This window comes from Alnus glutinosa, chromosome 14, assembly GCF_958979055.1.
Source record: "Alnus glutinosa chromosome 14, dhAlnGlut1.1, whole genome shotgun sequence".
NCBI classification, from domain to species: domain Eukaryota; kingdom Viridiplantae; phylum Streptophyta; class Magnoliopsida; order Fagales; family Betulaceae; genus Alnus; species Alnus glutinosa.
Genome location: NC_084899.1, coordinates 2235116 through 2253488, shown reverse-complemented (window position 1 = coordinate 2253488; position 18373 = coordinate 2235116). Strand labels below are relative to the sequence as shown.

At 36.2% G+C, this 18373-nt stretch overlaps 3 protein-coding genes and 2 non-coding genes across 5 annotated transcripts; 2 read left to right on the top strand and 3 right to left on the bottom strand.

Annotated features, from left to right (window-relative positions):
* Window positions 1-3964: 3964 nt before the first annotated feature.
* Window positions 3965-7727, top strand: LOC133857334 (uncharacterized). The gene is made up of 7 exons (XM_062292558.1): window positions 3965-4539; window positions 4797-4882; window positions 6116-6194; window positions 6311-6370; window positions 6513-6634; window positions 6890-6961; window positions 7379-7727. The coding sequence occupies exons 1-7, from the start codon at window positions 4120-4122 to the stop codon at window positions 7479-7481; spliced, it is 942 nt and encodes a 313-aa protein (XP_062148542.1). The 5' UTR covers window positions 3965-4119; the 3' UTR covers window positions 7482-7727.
* A 493-nt stretch (window positions 7728-8220) lies between these two features.
* LOC133858117 (histone acetyltransferase type B catalytic subunit) lies at window positions 8221-12310 on the bottom strand. Its single transcript, XM_062293563.1, has 10 exons — window positions 12171-12310; window positions 11977-12018; window positions 10876-10985; window positions 10657-10725; window positions 10404-10442; window positions 10243-10319; window positions 10033-10132; window positions 9619-9700; window positions 9344-9504; window positions 8221-9183 (listed from the first exon to the last, which is right to left on the bottom strand). The coding sequence occupies exons 1-10, from the start codon at window positions 12247-12249 to the stop codon at window positions 8548-8550; spliced, it is 1395 nt and encodes a 464-aa protein (XP_062149547.1). The 5' UTR covers window positions 12250-12310; the 3' UTR covers window positions 8221-8547.
* A 2946-nt stretch (window positions 12311-15256) lies between these two features.
* Window positions 15257-17411, bottom strand: LOC133857876 (large ribosomal subunit protein eL28y). Its single transcript, XM_062293246.1, has 4 exons — window positions 17274-17411; window positions 16916-17069; window positions 16589-16752; window positions 15257-15543 (listed from the first exon to the last, which is right to left on the bottom strand). Exons 2-4 carry the CDS (start codon window positions 17061-17063, stop codon window positions 15403-15405), a joined length of 453 nt encoding a protein of 150 aa, XP_062149230.1. The 5' UTR covers window positions 17064-17069; window positions 17274-17411; the 3' UTR covers window positions 15257-15402.
* LOC133858188 (small nucleolar RNA R24) lies at window positions 16244-16333 on the bottom strand. Its single transcript, XR_009898466.1, has one exon. It is a non-coding gene; the product is annotated as a small nucleolar RNA R24 (small nucleolar RNA).
* A 62-nt stretch (window positions 17412-17473) lies between the features above and the next one.
* Window positions 17474-17545, top strand: TRNAP-UGG (transfer RNA proline (anticodon UGG)). Its single transcript has one exon. It is a non-coding gene; the product is annotated as a tRNA-Pro (tRNA).
* Window positions 17546-18373: the final 828 nt, after the last annotated feature.

The window sequence follows — 18373 nt, the reverse complement described above, 5'->3', positions numbered from 1 at the left end:
ATTCTGTTGAACAGATTTTCTATTTTATTATTTACTTTCATTTAAATATCATTTCTTATTCTTTTTTACTATAATTTTGTCAACACTAAATGAAAGAAAAAATATTAAATTTTCACGCATTCTTTGATCTACATCGTTCGAATGTTGCACTAGTTTGATAGTCTAGCAAAATTACACGATTTATTAAAGCAAAACAACCAAAAACAAAGCAATTGATCATTAAAAAAAAATAAAAAAAAACCAACAAAAATGAACAATGTAAAAAAAATAAAATAAAGCAACTAAAAGCATACAATAAGAATAATTATTAAGATTGACCATGCAATTGCCATATGTGTTTGATAAGGTCGGATTGCAGCTGATAATGACTTTGACTGTTTCTATTGTTTATATGCTTTTCAATGAACTCTAAAAGTCTAGAGGTATGCTCGTGAGAAATTTGTACATAGGGAGTTTCATCGATTTGTTCATATTCAAGTCACTAATATCGTCAGTATTTCGTTCATCTTCAATAATCATGTTATACATTATTATGCACGCTTTTATAATGAAAAGTGGGTGGGAGAGAGATTGTGATACATGAATATCATATTGTTTTAATTTTTCTCAATATTTTATTAGTTACAGAGTGAATAAGGAATAAGCTGTAAAGCCTATTTACTATTCACTCTATAATAAAAATAGCCGATTTGCCTCGTCTGCGGGATTGAAAAGAAAATTTCATAATATTTAAATTTGACTATTTTAAAACATTTGACTAGCCGATGCTCTGAAAACTTAAAACATTAATAATTACAAAAAAAATTGTAGATATTTTACAGCATTTTGGGGAGATTTTATTTCCCTTTAAAACAAAGTATGTGTATATGTGTTGAAGCAGATTACTAGTTTTGATTTAATTATTAAATTATTGTTAAAACGACTTATTATCTGTCATTTTTTTTTTTTAAGTAATTAAGAGAATGAATTGATAACACTCATTAGTGGAAGCCTTTTAAACTCTCTTCAACAGAAATAAACTCCTCTCTGTGTTAATAAAGTGTTATGACGGGATACTTTCGTCACTTTATGCTTGGCATCATCATTCAGTCAACTCTTATGGTGTTCTGTTGGTCCCCGTCTCCTTTTTTTAAAAAAAATAAATAAATAAATGTTTAGACAAACATGTATTCTTCTGTTTTTTTTTTTTTTTTTTAAAAGGTATACAGACATGTATTCAGTATTCTTATTCTAAAAAAAAAAAGAATATAAACAGACACCAGTTGAAATGGGCCATTATGTCCAGCATCATATTCAGTTCAAACTATAATTAAATATTTCCTTAAGAATAAAAATATTTAAAAAATTAACAAGAAGGTAAAGTCTACTCTCGTATAGTTTGGAAACTAACTTCACTTTAATTTGTTGTTCGAATTGCATCAATCCGACAACTGATTGAAAGAGACCTCCATTAGATGTTATATTCTTGAACAAGTTCCATTAACGACCTCTTTCATTCGGTGCTCGAACAAGCTGTAATCTGGTCAACAAATTACAATTCATCCATATCCATAGTTTGGTAAATTGAAAGTCATGGTAAGATTGGTGCAAATGTCATTGGCCTTATGGAGCAAAAAGTTTTTAGAGTTTAAATTTAGTCAGCTCTTATTGTGTTTTGTTGGTCCCTCTCCGTTTTCTCTTTTTAATAAACGTTTACACATACATATATTCTTATTCTTAATAAAAAAATAATAATATAAATCCGCACTAGTTAGAAAAGTGTTTCATTAACTTATTATACATTATTATATAAAAATGAGATGGGTGTCCTTGAGATTGTCCTGCATGGCTGCATGTTAATGTTTTTTCTTTTTTCTTTTTTTATATTCTGTTGAACAGATTTTCTACTTTATTATTTACTTTCATGGAGAAATTATTTATTAGCTAGAATTTTGGTGGGCCGACCTTTAATAAAGTTGGCCCAATGAATTGGTGTTTACTTATGGCCCTCGGGCCCAAACACAACCAAAAGTCCTCTGCTGCCGAAGAATGAATGAGGCTCGCCGGCTGAATGGCCCGTATGCCCAAAGGCTCGATGACTTGCCAAAATAGACCAAGATCATCGAGCTAGTAAGAGACTTGTCAGTCAGCTCAAAAGCAGTCATATTCAAGAACTCTGATACACTTGTGCCTTAATGAGACACGCCACACCCAAATTCCCTTTCGCCTGGTCAAATAATGGCTTCTCAACACCATAAACCTCCCCCGATATTTGTTCACACCCTCAATGGCATTTGATTCCCTCAACAATATTCGAGCGAGAGACTACCACACCCTATGAAGCAAAGGCAGGAATGCCGATTCTATATAAAAAGGAAAGGACCCTTCACCATGTACCCATTCATACACACCCTTACTTAGGGGTTTTATTTTTTATTTTTTTTAAAAAAAAAATTTAAATTCAAACTTGGGAAAGGGGTTACAGGGGATCAAAGTACAAACCTACATAGCCACAACGAAAAAGGCAAAAAAATACAAACACAAACAGTGAACAGTAGACAATGGTAGTCGTCTATAATTTCAGAAGAACCATAAACAAATCGGGTCTTTCATGGGGCTGCACAAGGTAGTTTTAAATAGCAAAAAGGCTCAAAGTCGGGCCCCAACCAGTAAAGGCAATAATCACCGGGAGATGGTTGTTGCTGAAGAAACACCGCCAAAGATTGGAGACGATCCGTTGATGAATAACGAAATTCGGTTACAAAAATCTCTACTAACAGATCAAACTTCAAAGGAGTTAGAAGACGGTAACCCAAACCACAAAAGAAAAACATCAAAATACCAACAAAAGTGTAGGAAAACAGCAGAAATACGAAATAATAATAATATATATATATATATATTAACATAAAATAGCAACAACATCGGCATATGAGGACCACGCACAGGTGCGTGGTGGCCGGATCACGATGTGGAGGCTACTGGTGGGAGGCGGAGAGGTTCGAAGCATGGGGTGGGGCGCATTTAAGAGTGGGGCCGATAGAGATTTCCAGATCTGGTCTTGAAAAAGTCAAATTTGAAAACAATGTCAGATCCGTCAAGTGGCCAAAAAGGAGGGTAGGAGTTGGGGCGAAGAGCATCACGGTGGCAAGGGTAGGTGGACTAGTGGAGGATGTAGAGTTGCAGTAGTGTATTTATTATTATTATTATAAGAAAACAGAAATAACTAACGAAAAAATTAGAGAAAACATAAAAACATAGAGTAAATATGGAACAAAAAGGGGAAGGGAGGAGGGGGGGATGAGAACCATCCTTCACCCTTGGAATTTGGAAATCCACCGGAAGTGAAGGAAAAATCTAACTTGGAGGTGGGAAGCCTGTGCGTTTGGGAATTGAATTTTTTAAACTTAGAATAGAATTCTGATTCATTGCGTGAATTTCGAAGTTTGATTTTGTGAGATAAAATTTGAAAAAATTTGAAAAAGTTAAATAAAATATAATTTATTTTTGAAAAAAGTAGAGATGAATAGAAAAGAATTCTGATTCAACTCTGTTGGCAAACAGACCAGTATCTCTGTTGCTAGAGAGAAGGTGGACGTTCTTCCCTAGAGAGGACGATTATTGAACCAAAGATTAACCATATCCTTACTCAGTTAATTTGTTTTTCTTATTACCCAATAAAATAAAAGTGAATAATGGTGTAGTAGGTAGCATTTCTCTTAATAATTTAACACGTTTATTTTGAAATTACTGGAGTATAATTAGTTCCAAATACAGAAAAAGTATTTAAATAATTTTAATTTAACACGTTTATTTTGAAATTACTGGAGTATAATTAGTTCCAAATACAGAAAAAGTATTTAAATAATTTTCATTTAATCTCCTATATCTCGTAAATGATATAGTTTTTATCTCATACCATACAGAAAAAGTATTTAAATAAATGATATTGTTTTTATCTTTACTCCATAAAATTCATTTTCATCATTGGTCCGGTCCATGATAAGTAACTGGGAACCTCCACCAGGGATGAGCCTCTCTCACAGATTCACCAAGCAACTTTGAAAGAGGAAGAGGATGACCGAACAGGCGCAAGTTGAGGAGAGCAGGAGATAGATAACACTGGGCCTCCACAACGCAATGGCTCATGTGTTGCTAGCATACGCCGGTCCCCAACGCCTGCTTATCCTACGCCCCTGCGCAGCGTTTTCTCAACCGCCAACCACTTCGTACCCCAGCTTTTCCCTCCACACCAACCGCTTCCCGCCGTTCTTGACCGTTAATGTTTGGAATCCGAGCTATGCTCGGACCAGAACGTTGCTGTGTAGAGCTAAAGCGAGTCGAAGCCGGAGATTGAATACCCAGAACCTGGAAAGAGAGTTTGAAGAAGAAAAACAAGAGCATGAGGAAGATGATGAAGACGAGGATGAATTTGAAGATGGGTTTTCAGCTCGGGGTGGATATAGAGGGAGAGAAGAAGAGAAAGATTATGACAGAGACCCCGAGTTCGCTGAAATCCTCGGTAGTTGTCTGGACGACCCGCAAAAGGCGCGGTCCAAAGTAAGCACTGCATTGTTGGAATTTCTTAGCAAATTTTTTTGCTGGGTTGTTGTTTTTCACTGACAAGTGTTAGTTTTTAGTTTTAGTTTCATGTTTTATGTGAGAATTAATGCATGGATGTTTTAAAGTTGTGGTCTTTGTGTTGTTGGAAATGTTTGAGGGAATGTTTAAATGGATAACGGGTGTGGTTAAGAGCTATTACTAGTAGATTTTGGGGATTTTTTGTCTGAGTTGAAATGCGGTTTGTTGAATTGCAGATGGAGGAGAGGTTGAGGAGGAAAAGGAATAAAATTTTGCAGTCGAAGACCGGTTCAGCAATACCAATGAAAGTGACATTCAATAAGTAAGTTTGAATACATGGGACACTAATTGGCTAGACTAAATGCAACTAAGTGGTATATACGGTAATGCTGATTTTATACTAATTTATGCTCACATGATTTCTTTTCAAGAGCACGCGAGTTTTAAATTGTTCTTCAATTTTAATGAACCTGAACCTACATTAAGTATCACTCTCTCATAGGAACCATTTACTTAATTCTAACTTTTGAAAAGATTTTGGAGCATTGAGCACTATCAATTCATCATATGTATTCAGAAAAAAGTGTCTATATCTTCTCAATCTCTTCAGGTAAAATGGTTGCTAAGATTTGTAATTTTTCCAGTCTGTGTAAGTAGCTTAACGCTGAGTGCAATTGTTTAAAAAAAATACCACATTTTGGGTACCAATCAAACCATACTGAGGAGAGCTTACTAGGGAGCACAAGCTCTGAAAGTATATTAGTCACACTGCTCTTTTGTTTCAGCAAGGCAAAGGACATAATGTTTCCAACATTACAAGTACTCTAAAACCCTTCTTTTTCTTTTTTTTTTTTCTTTTTTTTTGGGGGGGGGGGGGGCAATAAAAGCCCCATGTTCAAACTGAGCCTTATAGATACTCGAGCTTCATGGATCTCATTGCAATGTTCACTAATCAAAAGAAAAAACTTTTAATCATGGATGCTTTAGAAGAAGGCATAGAGGGAATTGATTTGCTCATCCTACAAGTTATTTTAAGGACACTGGGTGCCAGAAATTTGGCATCATGGTGAAGCTACACACGAAAATGTTTGAAATTATTAACATCTGGTGATATTGAATTATTGCGATTGGTCAACAACGCATGTAAGCTTATAGGATATTCCAGCAAAAGATGCTTTTTCCAAACAAGCCATTTTAACCCTGGGCTTATTCTGTCCTTGTTAATTGATAACAGGTAGTTTTGCATTTATTGAAGACGAACTGATAAGTTGATTACATAAACATATTTTTCTTATGGCATGTGTGTTTGCGGAGTCCACCATGTTTTTCAGATGAGTCTAAATTTTCCTGAAGGGCCAAAATTCTTGAAGTACATTTTTTCTAATTTCTGGAGTTGATATCTTCCATCAGCTTCTAATCATGGATGTGATACAACTGCTTCATTTCCTGCTTCTTGTATTATACTTAGTCTCTTTCATTTGAAAGTTATCATATAGATGGAATTCATCAGTACTCCTCTTTTGTAAATTTACTCTTTGACGATTGGTATTTCCAGATTTGACTTCTCAAACTCATTGATATGGTTTGAATTCTACAACACTCCGTTGGAGAAAGATATTGCCTTAATTTGTGATGTAAGCGACTGTTCTTTTCCTTAACGATAACCTCTCCACAAGATGAAGTTTTATGACTTACTTTTTCCTTCTTTCTCTTGTAGTCTAGTGACTTAGTTGATTTGGTTTGTTTTCAGGCCATTCGATCATGGCACATTATTGGACGTCTTGGTGGTGTCAATTCCTTGAATATGCAAGTAAGGTTTGATCTTCTTAAAATTTTGATACAGATATTTTTCATGCCATATGGATGGCAAGTTTATTGCTTGGAAACTTAGCGACTTTTTTAGCTATATAGGTTATTTGTTAATCACACAATGCACAATGTCATTCCTGCAGCTGTCACAATCTCCTTTGGATAAAAGACCAAGTTATGATGGTTCTCAGGGAGCAAATGTGACACCAACCACATTTTACAATATTGGGGATCTTGAGATTCAAGATAACTTGGCACGATTCTGGTATGGGGACTATTTTGAATTTCAAGATAATGGATATTAGAGATTTTTTTTTTTTAAAAAAAAAAAAAGAAATTCAAAATTTCCTGATGATGCTTTACATATGCTTAGGTTTATTTGTGATTCTTAGTTTGAAGTGTTGTGTAGATTAAGTAGTTACATACACATGTACACATATTGAGAGAGAGAGAGAGAGAGAGAGAGAGAGAGAGAGGTATTTATGTTTCTTCCTCATATATCTGATAACAATTTTAACAGGGTGGATATTGGGACCAGTGAACCATTGCTTCTGGATGTTCTGATAAATGCATTGACACAGATAAGCACTGAGTAAGCTTCACATGTCTCTTTTTCTTTTCAAATATTTTCTTACTTGAAGTGAGTCACCGATTAGAGTTGGAACTGGAAGTAAATATCTTCCTGCACAATCATAGTTTAAATGCAATAGAAATTTCCAGAGAATGATAATTGCAGATTTCCAACAACTTGTCTCTGCATATTTAGTGTCTTTTTTTTTTAACATAGGATATAAAGTTGGGTTTACACATATGCATATGTTGATAGCTAGGAATCTAGGATTGCCTTCTTCTCTCTTTCAGCTCCTTAAATGGTCTTGGATTGGCATTTCTTGGTTACTTTTTGGTTTGGGATGTTTGTTTGCTGGTGTTTTGGCCCATTTTTTTGTGGACTTAAAAAGCTCTTCATGTTTATTTTATACTCTTACCCCTTTGCGTTTTCTTTTAACAGCATAATTGGCATCAAGCAATTAATGTTTGGTGGATCTGAATTTGAGAACTGGAAAGAGAACTTGACATCAGAGGATGCAGGTTGCAGCGTCCACAAGATTTAGCCTACATTCTTCGCTTGTTTGCTTACTTTCTTTGCCACTCCTGAAGGACGAGAACAGGTCGCAAAACGCCTTTCATGAACGCCAGATATATATTATAGCCCCTTAGAGAATGCCGGTTCTAGGCACGTAAGCCTCTGTTCTGAGCATAGAAATGTATACTTCAGACTAGTAAATCGGAGGAGACACTTGAGAGAAGGCTTTTAAATGGGTCGCAGTCTTTAAATCGATTGATGAAAATTTCCTTTCTTCTTTTCCTGGTTTGGAAGCAGCGTGTATTTCCTTCCTTCACCGGGATAGGATACTATCAATTTTAAAATGAAATGAAATGAAATGGATTTATCTAATGATATACATTATGTCAATGTTGAAACGTTTTTTTTTCAAAAAAAAAATAATGTGGCATTATTAACTCTAATTTCAAGTCACAATTATGAAATTAGATACTATTTATTTAAAGTGAAATGGAGATGATCTTTATTTCTCCGGATTTGCGGACCAAGATCCTCTCCCGTTAAAAATCAATTGAAGAGGATCTTGTTGCCAAATTTGCGTACTTGCATGCCTGGACATTAAAGCATGTAGAAACACGGCGAAGTACCACCGCATTTGTTTTTGTACTTCTAAATTTTAAAATGTGACATTGAAAATTTTATTGTACTTCTAAACTCTAAAAAGTACTTCTAAACTTTAAAAAGAGACATTGAAATTCTTATTCTATCACCACACGTCAAATTAAACATTCTGTTAATATTTGTCATCAAGATAGACGATAAAGAAGTCAACGTGCGCTACACATAATCTCTATTGCATTTTTTTTTATACCTAAAATACCCTTAAAGTTGCTAAAAAAAAATATTTGAAAAAAAAGTTCCAAAGTACATTAGTAATTTGAAAAAACCAGGGAAGACTAGACTCTGTAAATTTTCTAAACAATTGCTAAAAGTACCAAGTACAGCTCGGTCTTTAACAGACAAGCCTCTATTCTTCCGAAACTACAGCATCGCCTAGACCTCATATGATTGCATCATTTAGGAATATGCAGTGGCTTCATACAGACTAGAGTCCACTAATGCACAGATACCTTGTGGGCAATTAACTTGATTTCTTTCACCCTCTCGTCGACCAACTGCCGGAGCTGCTCTTCTTGATTTGTTTGATTTTCATCCATCTGAACACTACCATCTTCACCAGCCCGAGACCTATGCATGACAAACGACATCTCCTGGTCATAATCACTTGGAACTTCGATTACTCGCTTTCCGGCAGTCCCAGAATCTTTCCCGATAATGTCATCCTTCACACGATTTGAAATGACGCTCACAAAATCGTCCATGTACTTGTCAACAGGATCAAGACCAAGATAGATTAAAACCTCCCAACACTTGAGAAACTGCTTTTTGTTAATTTTCAAACTTTTCCTGACATCATCAATGAGACTTGAAGGGGGCATGAACCGAGGGATGTGGATTTTCTTTGACAGTTTTCCTTGCGTCAGACGTGAAACAGCTGAACTAACTGCATGCTGAATTGGATCAAAAACAAGCAAGCGTGGTATGTCAACACAGGTGCGCACATGTTGGAAGTAATCCAAGGGCTCTTCAACTGTCAAGTCATAAACATCTTCAGACACTGCAACATCATTAAGCACCTCCAGAAGGTAATGCCCATAACCTTTGCGTTGGTAAGGAGGCAATACCAGTATCTGCAAAAAGCAATATCTCATGATAATGCTGAAAAAAATCCAATAACTATATGAATATAGAATCAGAGTTGTTCAAACATGCTCATGTAAGGGCACCAAAATTGGATTCTCTTAAGTGTGTCAAGAAAGCAACCACTTAGTCAACAATAAAGGAGCATACCTGACTGAGTCGCAATCGAGAACTGTCTGGATAATGGTAAAAACGATAAATGGCTGTAAAACCAAGCAATCTGCATTGAATGTCGCCCTGCTGATCAGTTTTCTTCTGAATCAGGACATACAACTCCCATCTTGGATCAATAACATCGATAGGACTGCTTCCTAATTCAGAAAATAGTACTGTTAAATATTGAAGCTATACTTTCAAAATGCAACCAAAGAAAAGGAGAAAAAAAAATTAGAGATTGCAACAGCCAAGACAAACAAGAGCATTACCATCAACAAGAAGAAGAACAAGAGGTATCAAGCGACTGTAGAGGTGCCCAGCAGCTGTAGTGCCCACCACCATGCGAACAACCTGACCCAGTAGAGCAAATCGACCATCGTACTCAGTTTAATATGCATGATTGCAAATAGAATAAGAAAAAAAAAGGAACGTGAAAGGAATTGGTCATTCTAGATTCTTCTTTGACCTAACTAATAATACTGCTAATGATGGATCCAAAAAATAATTATTATATGTGCACTAGCTAGGCAGGCCGGTACCATAACAATATAGAGGGACCAAGAAACCATGACAAGCATTCTATAAAATATACATAGTATGGAGGTCATAATTACAGACATCTAGACAAGCAACTATCATTTTTACATGATACTAAATCAGAAAGCTTAATATGCAAAAAGCACCTCAACATCAGAATTAGCTGCTTCCAAATGGCTAGCAGTATCGGTGATGTTTCCATTTGAGGTTTTGTGGTTCAATATCTCCCCGCTTGAGATAATGGATCTGCAAAGAGTTAAAAGGTGGACATCAGAGCACAACAAACCAAAAACCCAACACTGCATGGAGAAAAATAAGCTTGATTATTAGATGTCAGACAAAAAAGTACACGGTACCTAATAAGACTACTCTCTGTGGAAAAAGTCTGAAGAAAGTCATGTTTATCCTCAACAAGAGTCTCAGCGAAAATTCTCTGTAGAACATGACTGATTAATTAATCAGCAGATCTATAGGAATAATGACAAAGGATGGTTTAAGATGGGCAATTAATGTATACCTGAAGAGCAGCTTTCAGATCTGTGATACCTTTTCCTCCCTGAAAACAAATAAAAGCAATTAGTAAACGTGTTCAAAGGACAACCAAATTTGATTCTTTAAGGAAAAGGTCATGACTCAATATAAAAGATAGCAGAAGTATATAAACATCTTGACTTTCTAGTAGACCATGGCTTCTATTCTAAAAAAACATTTCTTGCTTAAAAAAAAGAAAGAAAAGCCCTAGCAGGCCATGGATGAATTCCAGTACTTACATCAGATTTGCTCTGAAATGTAATATCAGCATATGCATGAAATGATACACTGCTAACCCAGATGGTAATCTGCATAAAATTATTAAACAAGATGAATTAAGGAAAAGGTCTTTGTAGAGAACTAATCATTCTGTTTACATTGTCAAAAAGGAAACATTGTTTCAACATTATTAAACTTCAACAGCAAGAAAACTTCAATTCGCAACAATGTTAAATCACCTGCAATCCTTGGTAACCATATATCTTTCCATCTTCATCAAAAAAGCTATTCAAGTCAACAGGGTCGACACATAAACTGTCTGCAGAACCCACTTCCTCTTTGCTAGAAACTATGACACAAGCAATCAAGTACATATTGCTGACATAAAGCTCAACAGAATACAAATAAAATAACAAGTATGTAATGAAGAAGAGAATCAATAAAAAGAAATAGACAAAACATCAGATCTTGAGCTGCTTATCTAATAAGTTTATAACAGAGTGGAAGCTTGAGTCATTAAGAATCAAGACAGAGGCCAAAATCAAAATTGCTATCATATAAGCATGAACCATGCCAGGGTATTCAGGTTCCGCTCTGCGCCATATGCAGTAAGTCAAACAATCAGTTTATAGAAAGATTATTGAACATACATACACATATGCATGCTTGTGTGCACAGGCATTACCCAAGTGCAAATTGACACATGCACGCAAGCATTTATCTTCACAGATGGCCCATTCTTTTAGACTGAGCAACCAACCCATAGAATTCATTAGATGACAATATAGCTTATTGCACATATTAACGATACTACATTTACCACCAGACAAACATTGCATTTATCAACTCCTTACATCTCACTTAGGCAAAGCAGGATGAGCTCAGCGAGCTCAGATTCCAGGGTCTCAAGAAACCGAGCTGATTTCTAAAGAACCTCAGCTCATACAATCAACCTTAGTTAAAACCAATTTAACAATTTAAACAAAAACAACTTGAATCAAGTTCTCGTTATTTACCGTCATTTCATTGTTGACTACAGTAATCTCAAACCCAAAACAAGTAAAAATAATGATAATCAGCAAAATCACTAGCATTTTACTTTTCCTGCATTTTCTCACTAACCAAACAGGGAGATAGAAAAATTAATCCCCATAAGTATTTTACCCAAAGGCCCAACTTTACGAAACCACAAGAAGCACCAAACATGTTTTTATCTTTTAAAAAAAATGCTTAAAGTGCAAGCAGAATATAATAATAGTTAACAAAAAATAAACCAACCAAAAATTACCATCAATATAATTAAATCATACTTAATCTAACTACCCATAATCTAATCATACCCAGGTAAATCTTAATGCACTCTTTGGCCTCAACTCCAGCATCTGCACGAAAACAAGCACAAAGAAAACAAGTAGAAGTGAGCTAAAACAATGAAAGTGCTTCCAGAAAACACACAAACAAGAACAAAATCACGGAAATGAAAGGTCAGTCAAGAAGTTTTGGAAGACTGTGAATCGGAGCTGAGTTAACTCACCGATGTTGGAGAAGCCGACGCGCCTTCGTTTCTTGGGCTCGGCTGTGGGATCAGCGGTGGATTGCTGCTTCTGCCCCATTTTTGGGGGTTAGGGTTTTTCAGAGCGGGAAATTGTGAGGGACAGAGGCGGGAAATTCTACAGTACGAACAATCGGGGGGAATTTAGGCCATTATATAGTCCTCCTGTATAGGCAGGTGGAGACTTTTCCCGCGTGCATTGCACGTGACACCAACATTTGTCTAGGGTTACATATGAGGCCCAGGCCCAGGCCCAGGCCAATTAGGGGCTTCGTATTGTTTCAACGAACATGGCTTAGTGGGCTTTAAGCAATCGAAGAACTTAAGATGAATTCTCTTGAAGCATTATTTAGAGGTCAAAATAATCCCAGGGAATTCATGATATCTTGCAATTTCGGTTTCATACTAAGGACATGATTCATACCATATAGGATTTACTGTTCATTTATTTGAAATAGGGTAATCCAGTTGGAACTCTCCATTTTAAGTGAAATAGAAAGGTACAATATTAAAAATTACATTTTTATTTTACAACGTCGATGCGGTAATTTCAACCCACCATTGAATCAATTATTATTAAAATATTTAAATGAAATAGAGAAAAAAAAATTTACGGTTAATATTTTATTTTATCGCATTTATACTATACATAATGCTTTAAACACGGTGACGCATCATTAATTTTTTTTAAATAATGTGATAATATAGACCCATTTGTAAAACCTAATATGAACAAGTAGTACCGTTTGTTTTATTTCTCATTAACCAAAAGTCATAAACATGTCCATCCCAAGAGCCCTTTATATTTTTGCCATAAAAATGGTATGGAAATCAAAAGCAGGATGCTCTCGGAGGGAATTAACGAACAAAAAGCAATTTATCTGGTTTCTCCGTAAACATCCACCAAAACTTCTAATCAAGAAAATGGAGGGAGAAAATACATTGAGTTTTTGTTAACTCAAGTAGGCTGGCCAAATGAATTTCAATGGAAGTAAAACTACATGGCCAATAAATATTACGGGGCAACAATTTGTGTTCATGTGTCAAATTTAGGTCTTGCTGATGTATATATAGTCAAGATCAATCAAAATCTGACTAATTTAATTAAACGGGTAAAGCCCGTTAACCTCAACGCGTTAAAAATTGTTGTAGAGTTTAGGTGCTATCGAGAAATGAGTATAATCCTTTATAACTTAACCATTGCCCAATCAATTTAATTAAACGGGTCAAACACTTCAATTCTAACTTGCTAATTTCATGTAGATGTCAAAACATGAGTATAAGACTATATTAGTCAACCCCATTTAATTCAACTTGCTTTAGGGTCTGTTTGGGTTTGCGATTTCAAAAGTGCGATTTAAAATAACGATTTTAAAATGTGCAATTTGAAAAAAAATGATTTTTAAAAACGGCAGTTAAGCGTTTGGCAAAATTGCAGTTTGGCCTTTAAAATCGCGAATTTACCTTTAAAATTTTACGTTTTCAAAAAAGCACCATCTTATCTGAGATTTGAAAAAGCAGATTTTCTGCGTTTTCAAATCACAATTTTTAAAAATGCAGTTCCTAAACGATCTATGTTCTGCGATTTGGTTTAAAATCGTACTTATTGTCTATGAAATCGCAATCTCAAACGCACCCTTAAACGCCGTGACTTGCCTTGCAGCCAACCACCCAAGCCCTCGGCTAGGACATAAATGTTGTAATTTTCTTGTAATTGCAGGTATTCTTTGTTAGTTCAACTCCCCAAAGTCACCTAATATGCACCGAATCCGGCTTGCATGAAAACTACCGCATGCATATTGTTAGTGGTCCACTTAAATTTTTTTTGCAAAACTTAAACTTAATAATAAATATTTTATTAAAACTTAAAAACTATATAAAAAAAATTAAAAAACCAAAAAATATTAAATCCTAAAAAACCAAAAGGGGTGGCCAGTGTTGGCCAATGGGGTAGTCTGGCCACCCTCAAAAGGCAAAAAAAAAAAAGAAAAAAAGAAAAGAAAAAGAGGCTTGAGTTTTGGGGGTGGTCGGCTCACTGCTTTCCTTCTACAACGAAAAAGAATTCACAGCGACAAAGAAAGAGAATAGAAAACCGATACAGAAAAAGACATGGGAGGAAGCTAATTTTGGTATGAAGTTGTGCAGGTTTCCTCTGTATGAAGCTGATTTAGGATGGGGCAAGCCTACTTGGTTTGGCTCGCTTGCCCTGATTTTCAAGAACTTAGCCTTTTTCGTAGATGCACCGTTGGGTGATGTAATAGAAGCTTATGTTAGCTTGAAGAAGGAATACATAACTAAATTCGAGAGTGACACCCAGATTGCCATCGACACTGCCAACACCCAGATTGCCATCAACTCAATTTTCTCCCTTTCAAATACGATGATTTTTTCCTTTGCAAAAGAAAAGCAATTGGCCACCCCCAAAACCTAAACCATTTTTTTTTTCCTTTGTTTTTTAGCCTTTTGAGGGTGGCCGGACCATCAAAAGCTGATATGGGATGATTCGTCCACCCTAAATCGGCCAAGGGGGTCCTTTGGCCAAAAATGGGGTGGCCAGCCACCCCTTTTGGGTTTTTAGGTTTTAATATTTTTGGATTTTTAATTATAATTTTTGAGTTTTAATAATTCTTTTATTATTAAGTTTTGCAAATTTTTTTAGGTGTACGCACCCATGTAGGTTTCCAATCCATGGTTTCTTTGTTTCAAAAAACGACGGCCCTAATAAACACCTGAAAACAATGTTCCACCATGTGCTTCTTTTCTTCATTATAACACAAGGCTCAAACTCCAAACAGATCAACCGCAGGAGCACTTAAAACTATCATACAGATCAATTAACATATACGCCCCTTCCAATATATGAATGCAGAAAAAAACCAGCTCGAAAGGTTCAAAAAGCTAGGCAAATTTAAGCTGCTGCTCATTATTGTACAGCTCAGCAGCAGTACAAACCGCATACATGAGTCGCCAGATCACACATGTCAAAACTGGAATGTGATATTTGGTTGAAGTTTAAAACTATTTCACATCAAAGGATGGATGTGAATTTCATGTCAAGACAATTGAAGTTGCAGAACAAACTAGGGCAATATTATGTTAAAAACTGGGTTTTCCCTTTTGTGGTAAAGGGGTAGTTCTTTTGCATACAAAAAGAGATTAACACAAAGGAAAAGACTCGACAGAAACAAGAAATGACAACTCAGTCCCAAGCATCTCACTTCCTACCGCGGATCTTAGCATTCTGCCTGTTCCTCTTCTTGAGGCCAGACTTTGAAACCTTAAGGCTCCTGTGAACGGCACTAAGCCTTGCAAGGGCTGCCTTCTTCAAATCTGGCCTGTAGTAGTTATGAGAAACCTGAAATCATGGGCAAACAACCATCTTAGAAGGTGTTGGCATTTACATAAAACATAATGCCATTCTTGAAGGCATGCAATATATAAACATATTTATATACACATTTCAGGGAAGTAAACTGCATCCCATGCAACTCAAAGTACATGGAAAGATACGAGGAAAACAACCAGTTCAAAGTTCAATTTGACATTATGTACACGCAAAAAAGGAAAAAGCAAAACCTAATCAGTTATTCAACTATATGCACTTGGTATCAAAGTCAAACAAAATTTTAAGGAGATTTGTCAAGAAATGGATGTATCTAAAGTAAAATGAGTAAATTCAGTGCTCATCTCAACCTTAAGCATAGCATAAGGAAATTTCTAATGGAGATGATGTTACTACACTTTTTTTATTTTTAATGAAATGGAACCCCGTCAAGGCAGAGCCACTTCGTGACCCATTCTTGTTGAGTAAACACCGGACACACGACCTTGCACACAAGAATCATATCGGTTGAGTCTTCTTGAACCAATCTTGTGGTATTAAGCAAACAAGTTGACCATTCAAGCTAACCCTTGCGGGCAGGGTTTACCCCCACAAACCAGCATAGAAGAATTACACGGCACGGCAATTAACAAGAAAGCTTAATGTGACAAATATAATCATTTCAAGTGATAAAGGCCAACAATCCCGAAGCACAATACATCTTGGTGAAAAGAGAGCTCAGAAGCCAAGCGTAACAAACATTTCATCGAAAATCCCACTGCAAGCAGGATTTCCTTACACGTTAGCTACTCATCACTGCTCATAAGAAGAAAAAAAATTTGCAGCTCATTCTACAGCGAACAAGCAGTTATGGCGAGACGTCAAATAAGGAAAGACATGGCTTCGAATTGCACTTATATCAAAGATCAAATGCATAACTCAAAACAACAAATTACTCATCCGAATAATCGTTATATGCTGCAGACTCGACATCACCAGCGACAATTGCTACCAAAATTTTCTAGTAATCAACAATCAATCAACAAAGGCACGTCAAGTTTGCAGCAAAGTTGAGTACCTGATTGGTAACGGCCTTGGCCATGCGAGGGAACTCCTTTCTCATGACCGACTTGTGAAGCAAACTCGCCGGCTTGTTCTGCTTCTTGGTCTTCGTCGTCGCCAGCACGACCGACAGATCTTTGCCACTCGGCTGAATCGTCACCGTCTTTCGGTTCGCCAACCCTACATTTTCGTTTCGCTTCGTCAATTAGGGAAACATCAAATACAATAGCTGTTTCGCGAAGTTCGAGATGATCAATTTAAATTTTTGAATTTAAGATCCGACATCTGATGTTTTCCGTGAATCTTTTGTTTTTTGTATTTTTCTCGGGAAATAAACAAGTACCGGAGTGCTTGTAGGAGTTGAGATTGTAGAGGTTGTTGCTCTCCTTGCTGAACTGGACGCTGGCGTTGCCTCGCCCGAACTCCTTGACGAGAAAGCAGTTGTTCCTCTTAACGATCTCCCAGATTAACTGATCTGGAACCGCGGCCATCGCTACCTGCACAATTCCAAAATCAATATATTGGATGAACTCGAAGAGTGAACACAGAAAACGCTGTCAAAACATTGAAAACAAACTCCACTACACAGATGGCGTCAATGAGTACTTGATCTGATGTGAAGCGAAAAACTGGTAGAGAGTGAAACCGATTTAAGGATGGGAGAAATGAAAGAGGCGATCGGAGAGATGAGGAAGACTTACTCTAAGTCGCAGAGAGAGAGACGGCGCAAGACTCTGACAGAGAGGGGGGTTTACGAATTACGACGCCTCCGCTCCGAAGAATTTAAGTGCTACATTTATACGCGTTTCCAAAACCCTAATCTCAAACGCCTTAAGAAATGCTCAGGAAAAACAATGTGTATTTGAAATAAATATATAAAACAAAGAAACATTCTCGTCGCGGGCGTTTGGTCTAGTGGTATGATTCTCGCTTTGGGTGCGAGAGGTCCCGAGTTCGATTCTCGGAACGCCCCACGACCACGTTGCAATTTGTAATTTTTATTTTTTCCTTGAAATGTTCCGATCCCAAAATCTATCTATTCGTTCTAACTTCTAACCAACAAAATTGGGTAGTCTAGGATTGCATATTCATTTCAGGTGGGGTGCTCTTTAAGAAACTCCTTCGATAATTATAAAAGACAAGTAAACATGTGGGCAGGATTCATTTATCACAAGTTCTAATTTTATAATTCTCATTTGTATTCGTTATAGTAATCCTAAGTCAAATTTTATTTAGAGTCCGAATTGCTTGAATTTCGAATGCATAAATAAATGATTTGTCTGCATTAACTTTAGTCTTTAAATGGCAGGTTTAACCTTAAGGGTAGCACAATTGATTGGAGATCACGTTTCATGAAGTAAAAGTCATCGGTTTGAATTTTTCCTTCTTTCTTTTGAGACCAATTACTTAATAAAAAAAAATGGATGATGGCCTGATGGGCTTGAGAAAAAATCATCCCATTGATTACAAAAGGAGAAAAATAATGTATAGATTGTTGTGGTTTTTAAACTTCTATCAAATAACTCCTGCTAAATTTTTTAATGGTGAACAATGACACATAGTTTGATCAACAAGGCTTTGCCAAAGCTACACCCCGCGTTTACAACTTCAGATTTCTATATCCCCTTCAGAATATTAACCAATGCATCTACAAACAAAATGGCATTTAAGAAGCTAATCACAAATCTGATCCACACCTGTCCATCATTTCTTCCCTATCAACGAAACGTTCAAGCAGCTCTCTCTCTTGCAAAACTAAGCAATCCTCTGACTCTTCCCGAACCAGTCATAGAGTCGCTTT